Source organism: Alnus glutinosa, chromosome 7 (assembly GCF_958979055.1).
Source record: "Alnus glutinosa chromosome 7, dhAlnGlut1.1, whole genome shotgun sequence".
Classification (NCBI taxonomy): Eukaryota; Viridiplantae; Streptophyta; class Magnoliopsida; order Fagales; family Betulaceae; genus Alnus; species Alnus glutinosa.
Window position 1 is genome coordinate 14,006,009 of NC_084892.1, and position 18,281 is coordinate 14,024,289.

The 18,281-nt window shown below is 36.9% G+C and overlaps 1 protein-coding gene and 1 pseudogene across 3 annotated transcripts in view; one reads left to right on the plus strand and one right to left on the minus strand.

The window, feature by feature from the left end:
- LOC133872726 (protein ZINC INDUCED FACILITATOR 1-like) overlaps nucleotides 1–1,214 on the minus strand; it is a 32,424-nt gene extending 31,210 nt beyond the window's left edge. Inside the window, exons 1-2 of one of the 3 annotated variants that reach the window (XR_009901069.1) lie at nucleotides 608–1,214; nucleotides 100–140 (exon numbers count right to left, since the gene is read on the minus strand). Coding sequence is in view for 2 of the 3 variants with exons in the window: in XM_062310307.1 (XP_062166291.1) it covers nucleotides 100–140; nucleotides 608–761 (195 nt within the window). In the remaining variant the exon portion in view is untranslated. Of the gene's footprint in view, nucleotides 1–99; nucleotides 141–373; nucleotides 396–607 lie in introns of those variants that run through there. The other 2 variants (XM_062310307.1, XM_062310308.1) reach the window with 2 other exon arrangements.
- Nucleotides 1,215–9,648: 8,434 nt separating this feature from the next.
- LOC133873265 (uncharacterized) lies at nucleotides 9,649–11,971 on the plus strand (annotated as a pseudogene).
- Nucleotides 11,972–18,281: the final 6,310 nt, after the last annotated feature.

Consider the following 18,281-nt stretch of genomic DNA (forward strand, 5'->3'; position numbering starts at 1 on the left):
ACGAAAGAATAAAAAGATGAACAGCAGTGATTTGTTTATTTTACCTTTGGTTCAATCTTTTATAATATAGATAGAAGTTTCACAAAGTAACATACTTACCATGAAATATAGGAAAGGGAACAGAGATGATATGGGCAAAGCTGAAAAAGTTAAAACCACAAAAGTGTACGTTATGGTTGCAATTCTTCAGATAAAAAAGAATGGGTAGGAAAAGAACTAAAACTTTTTAATATATAAATGAATTGGACCATATAAGAATGCAACATGCTCTATGGGAAGAACTATCTAATGTCATTAAAGTTCCTGCAACTAAATAGAAACATACAGCACTAGTACAAACTAGATATATAAAACGCAAAAACTCGTGACAAACCAAGTTTCTCAAGAAGTTGGCATTTCCCAAGTAAATATTCTGTACTATAGGCAATTCAAACAGAAACAACAAGTTATTTTTACTCCACTCTTTCATTATCAAAAACCCAAATAGTTATTAGACAATATCAAAAATTGACAAGCCAAACATGGAAAAAAAAAAAAAAAAAAAAAAAAAAAAAAAAAAAAAAACCAAATAGCTATTAGACAAGATCGAAAATTGCAGGGGACCCACCTGCAGCGAGGACCACGATAAACACATAGAGCAAATGCTTGAGAGGAGGGCCGGGTGTGGTTTCTTTCAGGTGGTCAATCTTACAACCGGGGCAGTTCTCATAATAATCAACCTTGTTCTGCTTCTTAAGCAACCCTTCCCTAACCTCAGCCATCTCACCCTTTGAGTGACACTCAAGTCTCTCTGGGACTTCCACTTAGAATATAATAGCATTCACGGATACAGGGTAGAGTGGTTCATTGATAAGATTAATTGACAACATTAAACAGATGGCGGCTAAACATATTCATTGACAAGAGTAGCGCCACCTCTCGGCTGCCGCCAAGTAATGAACAAATAGCGTTCGTTCCCGCGTATCTTTCCTCTCTTCTTTTATTATTAGTTGTCAAATTGTCCGAATCGGAGAACACAGAATTCACCCAAAAATGACTTCTTTCCACTTTTCTTCGTTTACTAGAATAGAATGCCTAGTAAAGGAGTTGAGTAATGTATACAAGTTTCAACAAGAATTGGCACGGGACTTCTTCCCCCATTTCTGAACTGACGCATGAAATGCAAGACCACACTGTCACGTGGTCCTCCTTTGGACAGCTAGAGTCTTCTTTGGACAGTTGGAGACTTCCACGCGTGACACCAACCATTTACCAAACGGGGCCAATGATGAGGGTCAAGGATTTAATAGGTGGACGTGAACCCTAACTAATAGTCAATGACTTTGCGGATGACCATGTGGCATATATTGGAGAGAAGGTAAACTCGTTGTAAGGATTTTGATAAGCGCGACTAGTAAAACGGTTTTAGAAAATTCTTAGTCAAACAATCATAATAGAGTAATAACCAATGACTTTAACGGAACTTAATTGTGGACAGGCACTAACAATAGGGATGTAATTTGGTGATGTAGGATTTAAGCTAGACATGTAAGTAAACTCACCTTCAAATAGTAAGTAAATGTATTTTGAATGAAATGTGTTTGATATGTAAGCATGAAGAGTAGTGTTATGCATCAAACGGACTACATGAATCATCATTCTTTCAACACTGTAATTAAGAATTATGTATGTGCACGATGATTTATAATAGTTATTCTAAATCTTGAAAAGGTTGTGAACTCAGATGTAAAATGTAAAATGTAAAATACTTTGATGTACAAGAATGAGATCAAATCACTGGTCAACACTTCTGTGCGTAGGGTGATCGCATGTAGTATTGTGGGAACACCTTCTTTAAAAAGAAATCAAAATCTTTCGTCATAGATAAAGCGATAAGGAACATTCCCCTTATTGTAAATTTAATGAGAATGATTATCCTAAAGTTTAGGCCTGAGTGTTTCGGTGGTATTTACTGAAACTTTATTTTGTGCAAGGTGAGATGAAATATCACAAAGTACAAAAAGAATATCATATAATTAAATCAATAGTATCAAGGAAAAGGGATAGTGAACTAAGTAACGGTGTATTGACTTTGGTTCGACTACATAATAATTTCATATATGGGTAATATGTAATAAATAAATACGTCGCGGAGATTGATTCATAATTTGAAAATACATATTAAAGTGCAGTTACATTTGTTTAGTGGAATCAATTATGATTAAATATGGTCATGTGATATTGTCACAGACCTATTTAAAGTTAATTGTATTTTTTCCTTTAAGTCCCTCTTTGAGTTGATGTAAATTGACCATATGCTATGAGCCTCGATTATGCATTTATTTATTTAGATTATTTTATTTGATAAAATATGGGCCAAAGTAATATGATTCCTAAATGACTCATTACTCAGAAATGATTGGGCCTAAAAATTAATTTCCTAAGGGCTTAAAAAATTAAAAGCTATGAGCCTTTGGAATTAATAGGACTTAGGCAATTAAAGAACCCATGCCCATGCTAAAAGTTGGTAGCAATGGGCTAAGGCTAAAACCCTAGTCCTTGACGCATGAGTAGATAATTATCTCCCCATGGTCTTATGGTGCATGGCCAATGGGAGTGTTTCACTCCCCTTGGTCGTGCACCCTATAGTCTAGGGACTGGAGTTCCACTACTCCTATGATTCCAGTCCTATCTATACTACACCTCTATCTTATCTTCTAACCCTATTATAAGTGTAAATCTAAGTCTATAAATGGAGGGTTATTGTAAAGTATTTTTATTTTTTATCAATTTACTGCTTCAAGTTGTGAGTTCACACTCACAAACATATTCAGTCATTCGAGAGAAGATCTAGAAGTTGAATCACGAATACGAAGAATGTGTTCTTCATCATTCAACATGCAAAGAGCAACTCAACCAAAATCAAATGGCCTTAAAAGCCTAAGAGAGGTCGAATTCGATTGTAAGTACCCAGAACATGTTAATTTAATTTGTTTATCTTGAAGATATTTTTCATGGGATCCGTACTTCGCTGCACATACTTTGATTAGTGCATGATCCTCAACATCTAGGGCAAACATGGATGGCATGTTTTAGTTGAGTCACGTCTGAACCTAAGATATAGGTTTTGTCATGACGAAAAGGTTGGGGACCACATTTTCATATGAGACACGTCTGGACCAGAAAGGAGTCCGCCTGGACGAGCCAATGGTTGAGTGGACGAGTGAGTGTCATGTGGCAATTTGATAGATGGAGAGAGAGAGAGAGCTTAATAGATGCTCATCCGAACATGATGTATATACGTCCAGACGAGACATGATAAACATGTGTTGCAAGACGACTGGAGCAACGTGGCTTTTGACATGAGTCATGTCTAGACAAGCTTAGTTTTCGTCCAGACCCAGAATGCACAGTGAGCAAGCATTTGGTTATAAATAGGACGGTCACTTGAAGAAAAGAAAAATGCTTGTTACACAACAGATTGTGCACAACAAGTGCACAACCTACTCACATGAGTAGGACCCACCTGAGTTGGTGGGACCCACCCATGTGAGTAGGTTGTGCACTTGTTGTGCACAACCTGTTGTGTAAGTAACAAAGCTCTGAAGAAAATTTCACAACAAATCTTTTATTCGTTCATTGCTTCTAAAAGTCTTTTGGAAAACACTTCATTTAGTGAGTTTTGGTATAACAAAGGAGTGACTCAAGGAAGATATTCTTGGAGGAATTCGCTACAAGCGTAAGAAAATTACACTCTTTTTTACTATTAGGTTATTGGTAGTGTAGTTGTTACAGGTGTATAGAGGTAATAGTATTGCGTGATGTGCTGAAAAGCGGAAATGTAGTTATTTTGATAGTCAAAAGAGAAAACTATGGTTTTTTTTATAAGAAAAGGAAAAGTTCCATGTAAAATGTTGATGTTTTTACATGCATGCGTGATGTATAAACACTACATGGAACTAAGAAGGAGTTATGAAAGTGTTGTAAGTTGAGTCATGGTGAATTTTTGCAAGAAAGATGAACACTGCGCAATTCTCGTTCAAACATGTTCCTAGTTCATCCAAACGAGCTAGGTTATAAACATAGAACAAAGAGCCTTGTTTGGTAACTCGTCCGAACATGTTCGAACAAGACCAACCACAGAGAGATTCATTCAAAAACTCATCCGAATCCCTTCCAAACGAGATGTTTTATGAATGAGACATAATGCCTTGTTCTGTAGCCCATTTGGCACCATTCAGACGAGATCCTCAGAAATAGATTAATAACAATTGTTTAAGAATCAGTTCAATAAACCTTACAATTATTAGATGAGACAAAAAACTTATATTGAAATATAAATGTAGAGGTGAAACGAATTTGAATTGAGAATGACTTAGTTCAAGAGATAAACCAAAGTTTTAAGTATAAACTTACTAACCTTGCACTAAATTATTTTACACGTGCATATTATATGTATTTCTATGAGCATGTTCTATTGGTGATATGGTATGGAGCCCTAAGTATTTAAATGAAAATATGAAACTATATTTCGATGATGTGATTCGCATGTGTTTAATGGAAAATGAGTTTAAAAGAAAATGATTTCTAAAAGAAATGAGGTTTGAAAGGAAAATATGATTTTTTATTTTTATTTTTATTTTTATTTATTTTTATTTTTTTGAAAAAAGTGGTGAAAATGAGAAATGAGTAATTTGACGGTTAAGTTGGGTTATACATTTAACACCCCGAACTTAGGGAGGGGAACATAAAATGTAGCACCCTAGCTTTCTAAGCAAGCCTTAAGTATAATTGTCTAAAATTACACGTAATACTATTACGTAAAAATCATAGTAGATTTTTTTAAAAAAATAAAATAAAATATTGTAGTTTTCCTCAAAAGTATAATTGTACCAGAGTATCTAATTTAAACTTCACATAATATATATATCAACAACTAACAACTTAGTTTTCAAAAACTACCACAGGCAACATGCTACATCTCTTACAAGGTTATTAACAACACACTGTAGATCAGAAGTTGCCATAAGTGGCATACTAAAAAACACACACACCTAATACTACAAGTATTTTCACAATTGACTTCAAGTAAGTCAGTATTTTCAAAACCTGAGGCTCCCAGTCAACCACACTCATCATAGATCGGACACTCAAAAAGGTCCGCGTCTTCTTCTTCCTCCTCCTTAACTGCATCTATAAAAATTATAGGTGGAAGGGTGAGTCCATGACTCAGTAAGTTTAAGCAAACTGACCATTTATAATTTAAGCCCTCAGTTGTTTAGAAAATATCTCATAACTAGTGTTTACTAGACAACCACGTATGCAGGGTTTTCACAAAGGAGTTTTCAATAAAAGCATGGTTAAATACTAAACCATGTGATAGACAATTTGATACATAGTAATAAAACATAAATATCTTTCTTTGCATTTTCTTACTACATAATTAAGTCCACATTTCATAATATGAAGTAGTTAAACAGTTCATAGCATGATAAGTAAAACATCAGTTAAAATCAACATACTTTAAGCACATAACATTGCAGAACATAACATATCATCTCATCATAACAGTAAGTGAATTTATACTCCCACTTATCCTTAGGAGTTTGCTAAGTGCTACCCTACTTAACCGCAAGGTTGCTAATAATTTATCCATCTTAATAGCTTTGAGGTGTCGAGCGTGTGACCCCACTTAACTATTAGGCTGTAAGACAACTTTGTTTCCCCTTCCTAAAATCAAGCTGTTAGGCCCATAATCCCTACATGACCGTGCAATAGTTTCACCATTCAGGTCTTTCCTTTTCTTGAAGAATATTCTGAAATATTCTTTCTTTCTTGGCTCTTTCCTTTTATTGAGGAATACTTTGCAATATTATTTCTTACTTGGCTATTTCCTTTCTTGAATAAACCAATTAAGTTTTGACACCGAATTTGCCAATAATTAAAAACCCAACAAACTCCCCATTTGGCAGTTCGGTGACAAAATTAATTATTACAAGAAGCTCAAGTTAAGAACAATTAAGATCCAACAAAAACTGGCAATCTTTGAGCCTAACTTGTTCTCTGAACATGAACAAACAATTAAACGCATAGAGATTTGAAGTAGCAAACCTTAGATTGCCATAAAGATGGATTATTGAACCCATTAGCATTCTGTGAATCAATCAAAGTAATTACTCCACTTATCAGAGTAATTCACACATTCTCCCCCTTTTTGTTACAAAATGACAAAGGAAAACCAAACACAGTGGCTAGTAATAAAAATAATGACTCATGCATGAAATGCAATACCATGAACAGTAGAACGCATGATATGCAACCTTGAATATTGCAAAACCAAGATCTAAGAAACTCCTCCTTTGGCCATTATCGGACAAAAAAGATTATGGCCCAAAAATAAATTACTCCTCCTTTTTGTCTCACAAGGACAAAGGGTAAAGAGAGAAAACAAATCACAATTGTTCAAAAAAAAAAAAAAGTCCAGAAAAAAAATGTTTATCAAATAAAAACAAGGGGTAGTTTAAGCAAAAATTGACATACTAAATAGCTAACCAAAAAAAAAAAAAAAAAAAGGAAAAAGAGCAGAGTAATTTTTTTTTTTTCCCAATGTTAGCTTCAAAACACGCATGTATTTAAAACTGATAACATAGTCAAATAGCAAATCAAAAATATGCAAATATGTAATTGAGAAATAAGTAACCAATGATAATGAATTTCCCTACAGACAGAAATTTTAAATAGCTTACTCAACTCATGCTATGCGCATGTGTGTGAAAGTTTTCTCAGTAAGGTATGATATTCGCTGATATGATTTAAAATAATTGAATTTCTAAGCGAGAGAAATATTTAATGTTAGATCAGTCAAAAGTCAAACCTTATCTTACTAGGGTCTAGCCACCCTCATTTAATACACTCCCCTTGAGATGCATTACTTTTTCTTTTACTTAGTTTGTTAGTGACCGTCTATTTTCGCAATAATTTGGTCACTGACTCTTTTTATAGGGACAAGTTCAAGAACATTTTATTAGCACATTCAGCAATGGATTTTTTTGTATATCCAGATTTTTTGAGAATTTAATGCTTTTTATTATTTGTGCTGCAACCTAGAAAGAATGCCAGAATTTATGGGTTCTAGGTTCAACAAGCAAGTTGGTCAATTTGACCATTTTGACAAAAAAAAAAAAAAAAAAAAAAAAAAAAAAAAAAAAAATCTCTCTCATCAGAATTTTCAAAAGTTAAAAATCAGAGAAAAAAATATACTTTATGAGAGCTTTGGATAGTGCACAATTACATCGCATGAGAGGAGTACACTATTTAGCATTTAGATGCAGCAAAAAAACTTAGCAAATATCAAACTCAAAATCTCAATCATATATAAGCATATTTTATCAAAGCACAATGAATTGAAAAATCAGGTAAAAGTACATGTGATATCTGAAAAGTTCACAAAGGAGAAATAAATATTATTGCATCTTTCTCCCCAATTTTTTTTTTTTTGTTAAAAAAATAACAAAAATATGCTATCAAGGAAAAAGATAAAATCTAATTCTACAATATGAGGTAAGAGCAAACATGTCCTCATAGAGAGGTTTGAAATGACCAAGACAGAAAAGCGGCTGCCCAACGTGCTTTTTTTGTCATCCTCATAAGTACTTGCAGAAGATTCTCTAAAGAAAACTAGAGAATAATGAGGATAAAATAGTTCCAACCAAGAATGCAAAGCATAGGAAAAAAAAATGACAGTAATAAAATGATGCAATGCATAAATACCGACATGATCTAGAATTAGGAACCATAATCCTAGGCATGCCATGTACTCACTAACTAGGTGAGTCCACTCCCCCTCAATGGTTGAATGGTCTCATCCTTCCTTATCCATACCTTATTTGCCTTTGGGTCATGGTTGGGAGCCTTGTCCAATTTGTCCAACCTAACTAGGATACTCTTCATTATGCTAACAAGCCCTTCAAAAATCTAATTTTCCTTGGGCTTGCGAGGCTTCAACTTGAAGCATTCGGCTTTGGTGTGGCCAGTCTTGCTACAATTACAGCATGAGGGATGAGCCATTTGGAGGAATTGCTGCTTTTACCGAGGAGCATGATGAGGCTCAGAAGGATTAGAGCCAGGTTTACCTTTCTTTAGCTCTTGCTTCTTGATTCGAGGCTTCTGAGTTCGGATCTAAGGACAGTGTAGCCTAATGTGCCCAGAGGTGCCACAATAGTGACATGTAGGCTGGCTTTGTTTATTAGAATACTACTTGATAGGCTCTACAAATTTAAAGTTAGCATTCTCACAAATAACAAAGTCCATACCTCTTTGAGATATATGTCTCCTATGGGGAGGGATATATTTAGCCGAAAAGGTGTTTTCAACACTGCCTTTTTTGGGAGCATCCTGTTTATTCCAAGGTTTTTGAGATTTTAACAAATAACAGTTTGGTTTAATGTGACCAATAATCCCATAGTGATGACAAGTAGGAACTAACTTACCTTGAGTTTGTTTTTCTTGATGATCCTTGGATTTAGGCTCCACACAATTTTTTAAGCAAGAATTATCACATTTATCAAAACAAGTTGTATCTACTATAATAGGCTTAATAAACAGAAATTTTATTTTAGAATCAGAAGCATGTGAAGTAGAAACATCAAAATCATCAACAATTATACTAGGCTTGTTAGAAATATCTCTTTGAATACAAAGCATGCTTTTCAAATTTTCACTAGTGATAATAAGTGATGAATGTTACATAATCAAGCTCTTAATTTACATATGTTAAGCTCTTTGTTTTGTTATAGTTTGATATTTTGTATTATTTTTGTGTTTTCTTGTATTTTAAAACCACAGGTTTTAGAAGAAAATCCATCAAATTCCAAGATTATAACGAAGTCGGCAAACTCACTTTTGGAAAGATTCAACTCCAAATCAATTTTGAATTTAAGAAAAGAGAAGTCGGCAAAATTTGTTATTTTTTGAAAGAATCCAGAATAAGCACATCTCTGTATTTTAATCATAACTTTTTGCTCGAGTATTGTATTGCAGTGAACTTGGCGGGGTTGGAAAGCTAAGAAAACATGTAACAAATATGTCAAAATAAGTTTTTCTTAATTAGGATATTTACTATGCCAAAAGCACCTCGCAATAAAAGACCACAAATCTGTACGAATTTTGGAATCCTTTTCCTACTTGGATTGAAATTTCAGAAAAGGAAAAGACTTGTACTTATTCTATTTGGACTAGGAGACCTATTTACAATTTTTCTAGGATTCTTAGGGCTTCTAGAGCTTCTTTAATCCTTATAAATAGGCCTCTAACATTTGAAGAGAAGACACACAAGCTTTGAGGAAGAATTGGAGGCTACTTCAAGAAGAATTCCGGCTTGTAAGTTACTCAGGCGTTAACTGTTAAAAGTTCATCTATTCAAATAAACCTTCAAAGTTCAACCTACCTATCATTCTATCATGTATGTAAATATGTATTTAACTTTTATCTTGATTAAGATTTAAGCTTTTTATATCTTTTGAATTTAATGTTTTTTTATATTTAGATTGCTTTTTTTTTTTTTTTTATAATTGTTTTTATATTTAATTGTTTAGAAATATATATATAGACTTATAGTTTTGGTTTCATTTATTAATTGTATAAAATATATAATTGTAGTTGTGTGAGATTATGGATATCAATGATTCAATTGAGCTACAATCAAATTCTAAACGAGCTCGTATTGAGGTAGATTTAGCAAATCTGCCAACCGATCCAAGCTTAAGGAAAAAAATTTCTGATTACCATCCTAGTGATAGAGACAAAATTCGAAGAGCATATCTACAAAAAAAACCTTGTCAACCAGTTGAGCATAATTTTCCACAAACACAATTTGGAAAAACATGGCGTCGTTTTAGTCCAGCATGGTTCGAAGAATATTCTGACTGGTTGGAATACAACATTTTAAAAGATGCTGCGTATTGCTTGTTTTGTTATCTCTTCAGACCGGACACTAGAAATCAAGCAGGAGGAGACTCATTTGTTATTGAAGGGTTTAAAAATTGGAAAAAGAGAGAAAAGTTACAGAGTAATGTGGAGACTCATAATAGTGCACATAATCAAGCTCGACGAAGATGTGAAGCTTTGTTAAATCAGAAACAAAGCATCATAACATTTTTTGACAAGCAATCAGATCAACAGAAAAGGGACTATAGAACTCGTTTGAATGCATCAGTTGATTGTATTCGCTTTTTACAGCAACAAGGATTAGCATTCCGTGGCCATGATGAATCTAAAACCTCAAGTAATCAGGGAAATTTTCGTGAATTGTTGCATTTTCTAGCGAAACATAATGAAGAAATTGACAAGGTAGTATTGGAAAATGCTCCTGAAAATCATCAAATGACTACACCGGACATTCAAAAAGAAATAACAAATGCTGCAGCAAGTGAAACTCTAGATGCTATTCTTAAAGATCTTGGAGACTCGTCATTTGCTATCCTAGTTGATGAAGCTCGTGATATATCTGTTAAAGAACAATTGGCAATTTTTTTTGCGATATGTAGATAAGAAGGGCCATGTGATTGAACGTTTTTTAGGCATTACACATGTTAGCAATACCACGGCTGCAGCATTGAAGATGGCAATTGAGTCAGTACTTATCAAGCATTATTTAAGTATTAGCAGATTGAGAGGACAAGGATACGATGGAGCTAGCAATATGCGAGGTGAGTTGAATGGACTTAAAACACTTATTTTGAATGAAAACTCATCTGCCTATTATGTTCATTGCTTTGCACATCAGCTTCAATTGACTTTAGTTGCTGTTGCTAAAAATCACATCCAAATTGCAACTTTTTTTAGCTTGGTTAATAGTGTTTTTAATGTTGTTGGAGCATCATGCAAGCATCGTGACACACTTCGTGAAAAAAGAATTGCTGAAGTTGTTGAAGCACTACAAAATAATGAAATTTCTACTGGTCGTGGCTTGAATCAAGAAATGAATTTAAAGAGACCTGGAGATACACGTTGGAGTTCTCATTATGGTGCAATTATTAATCTTATTATCATGTTTTCTTCTATCATCGAGGCAGTTGAAGATATTGTGGAAGATGGTTTATATTCTGAACAGAGAGCAGAAGCAAATATATTGATTCAGTCGCTACAGACTTTTGAATTTGCTTTCAATTTACATTTAATGAAAAGTGTTTTGGGGATTACAAATGAGTTATCTCAAGCATTACAACGAAAAGATCAAAATATTCTAAATGCAATGAAGTTGGTTGAAGTTTCAAAGCAGCGTTTACAGGCTATGAGAGAAGAAGGGTGGAACTCTTTATTTGAAGAAATTTCTCTGTTTTGTGCCAAAAAAAATATTGTTGTGCCCAATATGGATGATATGTACCAATTTTGATCACAGAGAAAAGCTCAAAGCATGACAAATTTGCTTCATTATCGTGTGGAGCTTTATTATACTGTTATAGACATGCAACTCCAAGAACTTAACAGTCGCTTTATTGAGGCGAATTCTGAATTATTACTTTGTGTTGCGTGCTTGAGTCTGGATGACTTGTTTGCTGCCTTTAGCAAGGATAATATACTTCGTCTTGCTCAGTTTTATCCGAATGATTTTTCAGCAATTCAACTTATGACTTTGGACAACCAACTTGAAACATATATCATTGACATGCGTTCTAGTGAAGAATTTGCCACACTTAAAGGGATTGGACAACTTGCTGAGAAGATGGTGGAGATGAAAAAAGATATCACCTATTCATTGGTTTATTCATTGGTGACATTGTCATTGATTCTACCAGTTGCTGTCGCAACTGTTGAAAGAGCATTTTCAGCAATGAATATTGTTAAAAATCGTTTACGTAACAGAATGGGAGATCAGTGGATGAATGATTGTTTGATCACGTACATTGAGAAGGATATATTCAAGACTATCAACAATGAAAAAATCATGCAGCGATTTCAATGAATGAAGACTCGTCGAGGACAACTCAATTAAATTGTAAGTTACATTTATATGTTTTAAAATTAGTTTAATTTTGATCAATTATTTATTTATTGCGTTAGTTAAAATTTTTAATTAATTTTTGTTCAACTTTGGTTTTTTTTATTCATTAAAAATTTTTTTTTGACCCCCCTCACTCAAAATCCTGACTCCGCCACTGATATTAGTTGTAACTAATACTTTAGTTAGGGCTCAATTGAAGCCCTAATCATGTCTTTTTAAGTTTTTCAATTTGCTTTGCTACAATTTATATATTGATGCTAACTTGATTAATTCTAGTTTCTTGAATTCCTCGTATGTTTATATTTGGCCATCATATGCATATGGTATAGATTTGTTATTTATGTTAATTTGGATGACCGAGTCCTGGGCATAATAGAGTAACGAAAGAATCCTGACACAGTGATGAGTGACAATTATTGTATATTTGGACCCCTTGATTTACATTAGTTAGACCTTTAGCCTTGCTATTTTCTGATTTTTTTGTTAGTTTTTGTGTTCTTGTGTTTTATAGGTTAATAAGAGAGGAATGGAAAAATTTCATGTGGAACTACTTGGAAATTCGGAAGTCTTGAAAAGTCGATCGATCGAACTTAAAAGTCGATCGATTGAAATTTTGCCCGAAGTTGATCGATCGAATAAGAGTTGATCGATCGAAATTTTTCAGAACTTACTTTTGCAAAAGCGTGCCAGAACACCCAATCAGGAACATCTCCATGACAAAAAGTAGTTCTCCCTCTGATTTCCGCAGCAGAACACGCTGGTTTCGTGACCTTAAAAATCAAAAATTGGTTTTTAATTGATTGATTTTGTTTTTCTACTAGTTAGATAGATTTTTGTTTCATTTTTCTGTTGTTTAGCTTCTGTTCTGTGTTCTGAGTTTCTCTTCTGTTTCTCCCTGATTTGTTTCTGTAGCTGCTGCAACTTACTGAGTGCCTTGAAAAGTCGATCGATCGAGTCATATTTCGATCGATCGACATTCGATCGATCGAGAGAACATTCGCCTGACGAAAAGTCGATCAATCGAATACAACTTCGATCGAGCGAAGATTCTGCAGACAGCAACAGCTCGAAATTAGGTAAGTATTTCTTTTCTCTAGTCTATTTTGCTCATATTTTGTTTTTGTTTTACATCATTTTGCTGTTTGTCTGATTTCTTTTAATTTATTTTAGTTTAATTAAAATTTTTGTTAGTTTTATTCTTCATATTACTGTTTATTAGTTTTTGATTCGTCCAAAAAAAAAAAAGAATTTCTGTTCTGTTTTTCTGTTTTTGTTCTTGGTCCTGCAAAGTTTAAAGATTCGATCGATCGACCAAGGATTCAATCGATCGATCGACTTCAACACAGGAGGCAGCTCTTGGATAAGTTCAGTAGCAGAAATTGTTGCCAAAACATTTTTTGGTCCAATCTTGTGAAGTTTTAATTTTTGCCCTTGTTGCTACCTTTGTGTCACTATATGCATTTGTGTTAGTCTTTATTTCTCTTAATTTGTTTGTGCTATTTTTCTTTTAATCATAAAAAAAAAAAAAAAAAAAAAAAAAAAAAAAAATTGCTAGTGTGGGTCTACTTAGCTATCTAAGGGCAATGACAAAGTGAATTCTGGCAAGGAAAGGTCTTGGGATTTAAGTGTGTCCAGTGTGACCCTCCTCACCTACCTGGGAACTAACCTAGATTGTACCTTGGAGAATTTTGTCCCCCATTTGCAATTTCTTCTCTTTATTTATTTTGTTTGTCTTTTTGGTTAAATAATTGTTTGTACATTGGTGTATGCTTGGTAGAAGATCTTTGAATCTAGACTTGACATTTTTAGATCCCGAGATTGAAAAAACTCTTAGGAGAAGGCTTAGAAATTCTGTTGAAATGGGAGATAACATGCATGCGGGTGAGAATGAGAGGAATCGGGGAGAAAACGTCGATCATACTAGGACACTTAGGGATTTGTTTGCACCTGTTGCAACAAATTCTCCTTCATGTATAGTGTTACCCCCAACCAATGCCACTCACTTTGACCTTAAGCCCCATGTCATCAAACTCCTACTCGCATTCCATGGCTTGGACCTTGAAAATCCTTTTAGCCATGTGAAGAAATTCAAAGACATCTGTGCCACCTTCAAATTTCAATATTTTTCTAAAGAGTCTATGCATCTTAGGCTATTTCCTTTCTCACTCCATGATAGAGCCAAGGCATGGTTGGATTCAAGCATGCCTGGTTCCATCACTTCTTGGGAGAACTTGCTAAACAAGTTCTACAACAAATTCTTCCCCATGTCCAAAGTCAATGAGTGTAGGAAGGAGATAAGCTCATTTACTCAAGAAGAAGATGAGAAATTTTCTAAGAATTGGGAGAGATTTCAAGATATGTTGATTAAGTGCCCTCCACATGGATACGAGAAGTGGAGACTCGTGCAATTTTTTTTATCAAGGATTAACTCAATCCAACCATAGCATGATCGAGTCGATGAACGGAGGCGCATTTCTGAGTTTGACGGGAGAGGAGGCATATAGGACCTTAGATCAGTTATCCGACAATTCCCAACAGTGGGATTTTTCAAGCTGTCGAGATAAAGCTGCTAGCATTCAGAAGAAGGGAGGCATCTACGAGGTTAAGGAGGATGTAGAATTAAAAATGAAGATAGATGCCCTTACCAAAAAGGTCGAAGCCCTAGTTGTTAGCAAATCCTTGAATGCTGCCAATCCATTCCATGTTGACTGCTGTTCCATCTGTGCTAGTCCCATGCACTTAGCACAGACTTGTCCATCATTGCCGGCTTTTGTCGAGTCACCAATGGAGCAAGTGAACGCTTTTAACGATTATCGGAAACAATCCAGTGGACCTTTCTCCGAATCATACAATCCAGGGTGGCGGAACCACCCTAACTTTTCTTGGAAGCAGAATTAGCCGATGACCCAAGGGGACCTCCACACCAAAGCCATACTCAATACCCCCCGGGATTTCATCAGCCGGTTCACCATCAAAGCCGTCCCTCCCAGCCAGCACTGACATACTAAGCCCCTGCTCAATCCTCTGCCTCTTCTTCACAGTCTTCTTTGGAAGACACTTTTAAAGCCTTCATCCAGCTCACAGGCCAATCCATTAGCGATGTGAAGAATGCCACTATGGTGAATACTCAGGCAATTGCCAAAATGGAGACCCAAATCGGGTAAATCGCGAGTCACCTAGGGGAGAGAGAGAAGGGAAAGCTCCCTAGTCAGCCTGTGCCAAATCCAAAGTTATAGTTCCACGAGGGAAGTTCATCAAATGCAGTGCATGGGTTGGAGCATGTGCAAGCTGTTGTCACACTTAGGTCAGGGAAACAAGTAGACAACCAAGTGGTTCACCCTGAGGAGAACCCTGCTGCACAAGAAGGACAAGGAAGTAGGAGTGTAGAGAAGAGAGAAGCCGAGCCATCTACATTAGCTCCGACCATAGAGACTCCTCCTAGGTCGTTTATACCTAAGGCGCCTTACCCTGATAGACTTCTCGCGCCCAAGAAAGGAGGAAAGTTCGAGGACATTCTAGAGGTGTTCAAACAAGTGCAGATCAACATCCCGTTCTTGGATGCCATCCAGCAAGTGCCGTCTTACGCTAAGTTCTTGAAGGACTTAATCACTGTACAACGGAAAACCAATGTCCTGAAAAAAGTTTGTTTGACCGAGCAAGTCAGCTCAATCCTCCAATGTAGGCTACCTATCAAGTACAAGGACCCTGGATGTCCTACTATCTCTTGCACGATAGGAGTCAGCCACATTGAGAAGGCTCTGCTTGACCTTGGAGCCAGTGTCAATCTCCTCCCCTATTCAGTTTACTTGCAATTAGGGTTAGGAGAATTGAAGCCCACCTCCATGACACTGCAGTTGGCTGACCGGTCAGTTAAGATACCACGGGGAATAGTGGAGGATGTTTTGATTAAGGTGGACAAGTTTTATTTTCACGTGGATTTTATACCGGTGATCCTCGGGCGACCATTCTTAGCTACGGCTAACGCCCTAATCAACTGTAGGATGGGGGTAATGAAGATCTCCTTCGGCAATATGACAGTGGAGCTGAACATCTTTGACATCAGCAAGAGGCCGAGGGAGTGTGATGAGATCGGAAGTGCCTGCTTGATTGAGGAGATCATAGAGGAAGAATCAAGCACCCAAGACCCCATGGAGGCAAGCTTTGCTCAGTTTGGAGAGGATCTGGACTTGGATGAGTTACTTGAGCAAGCAAATGCCATTTTAGAGTTTGCTCCTCTGGTGAGCAAGGAAGAAGAGGAGGCAACAGTACCTGAGCCTCCTAAGAAGGAACTTAAACCCCTGCCGAACAATCTTAAGTATAAGTTCCTAGGTCCAGCCGAGACTTTGCCTGTAATCATAGCTTCGGATCTACATGCTGCTCAGGAGGAGAAATTGTTAGACGTTTTGAGAGAGCATAAAGAAGTTATAGGCTGGACCATAGAAGATATTAAGGGAATCGGCCCCTCGGTGGTTATGTAAAAGATACATCTAGAGGAAGACACCAAACCATCGAGGGAGCCACAGAGAAGGCTCAACCTGACCATGCAGGAAGTCTTCAGAGGAGAAGTAATCAAGTTATTGGATGCAGGAATCATTTACCCAATCTCTGACAGCAAATGGGTGAGCCCTATTCATGTCGTGCCCAAGTGAGCTGCAGTAACGGTCGTACAGAACAAGGAAGGCGACTTGGTACCAACTCGAGTACAGTCTGGATGGAGAGTCTGCATCGACTACCGCAAGCTAAACACCGCCACCAGGAAAGATCACTTTCCTCTTCCGTTCATTGATCAAATGGTGGAGCGGTTGGCCGAGCACGAGTATTACTGCTTTTTGGATGGTTATTCTGGATATAACCAGGTCCCTGTGGACCCTGAAGACCAAGAGAAGACGACCTTCACTTGTCCGTTCGGGACGTTCGCCTACTGACGCATGCCCTTTGGGCTATGCAATGCACCCGCTACTTTTCAACGGTGCATGATCAGCATTTTTTCTGACATGGTGGAGCGTTTCCTTAAGGTATTTATGGATGACTTCTCAGTCTTCGGTTCATCTTTTGAGGAGTGTTTGCATCACCTCACGTTAGTCTTAGTGAGGTGCAAAGAGAAGAACCTGGTGCTCAATTGGGAGAAGTGCCATTTTATGGTACAGTAAAGAATTGTGCTCGGGCACGTCATCTCTTGTCGGGGGATCGAAGTAGACAAGGCGAAGGTAGATTTGATATCCAACCTCCTACCCCCCACGAACGGTGAAAGAGGTTCGCTCTTTTCTGGGCCATGCAGGATTTTGTCGATGATTCATCCAGGACTTCAGCAAGATCGCCCGGCCCTTGTGCAAATTATTGGTGAAGGAGGCCCCTTTTATTTTTGATGAAGATTGCAAGAAGGCATTTGGGGCCTTGAAGGCAATTCTGACGTCCACACCCATCATTCGGCCCCCTAGCTGGGGTACACCTTTTGAGATCATGTGTGACGCATCCGATTATGCCGTTGGAGTTGTTCTAGGGCAGCGCATTGACAAACTCCCCCACGTCATTTATTATGCAAGTCGGACTCCGAACGACGCCTAGCTGAATTATTCGACCACTGAGAAGGAGCTGCTGGCAGTCGTATTTGCTTTGGATAAGTTTCGATCCTACCTGTTGGGATCAAAAGTCATCATCTACTCGAATCACGCGGCATTGAAGTATCTTTTCTCTAAAAAAGATGCTAAATCTCGCCTCATCCGGTGGATTTTGCTGTTACAAGAGTTCGACATTGAGATTCGGGATAAGAAGGGTTCCGAAAATGTGGTGGCCGATCATCTATCAAGGATTACCGTGGATTTCACGGAAGAAGCCATCCCTATCTCTGAGACCTTTTCCGATGAGCAGTTGATGCATAGTAAACTATCTTGTCACCGGTCAAATGCCTTTGCATTGGGGGCGGCAGGATAAGTCCAAATTCATGTCCATGGTGAAGAATTTTTTCTGGGACGATCCTTACCTGTTTAAGTATTGTCCCGATTAGATCATTAGGAGATGCATACCAGAGCCTAACCAATCCAGTGTCATCTCCTTCTGTCATGATCATGCCTGTGGAGGCCACTTTAGTGCAAAGAAGACCGCTGCAAAGATTTTGCAATGCGGATTTTATTGCCGACCATCTTTCAAGACGCTCACACTTATTGTGTCTCATGCGAGCGCTGTCAGAAGCTAGGGAGTATTTCACGCTGAAATATGATGCCCCTCAACCCCATTCTTATTGTCGAGATCTTTGATGTGTGGGGCATCGATTTCATGGGACCTTTCCCACTCTCCTTCAGCT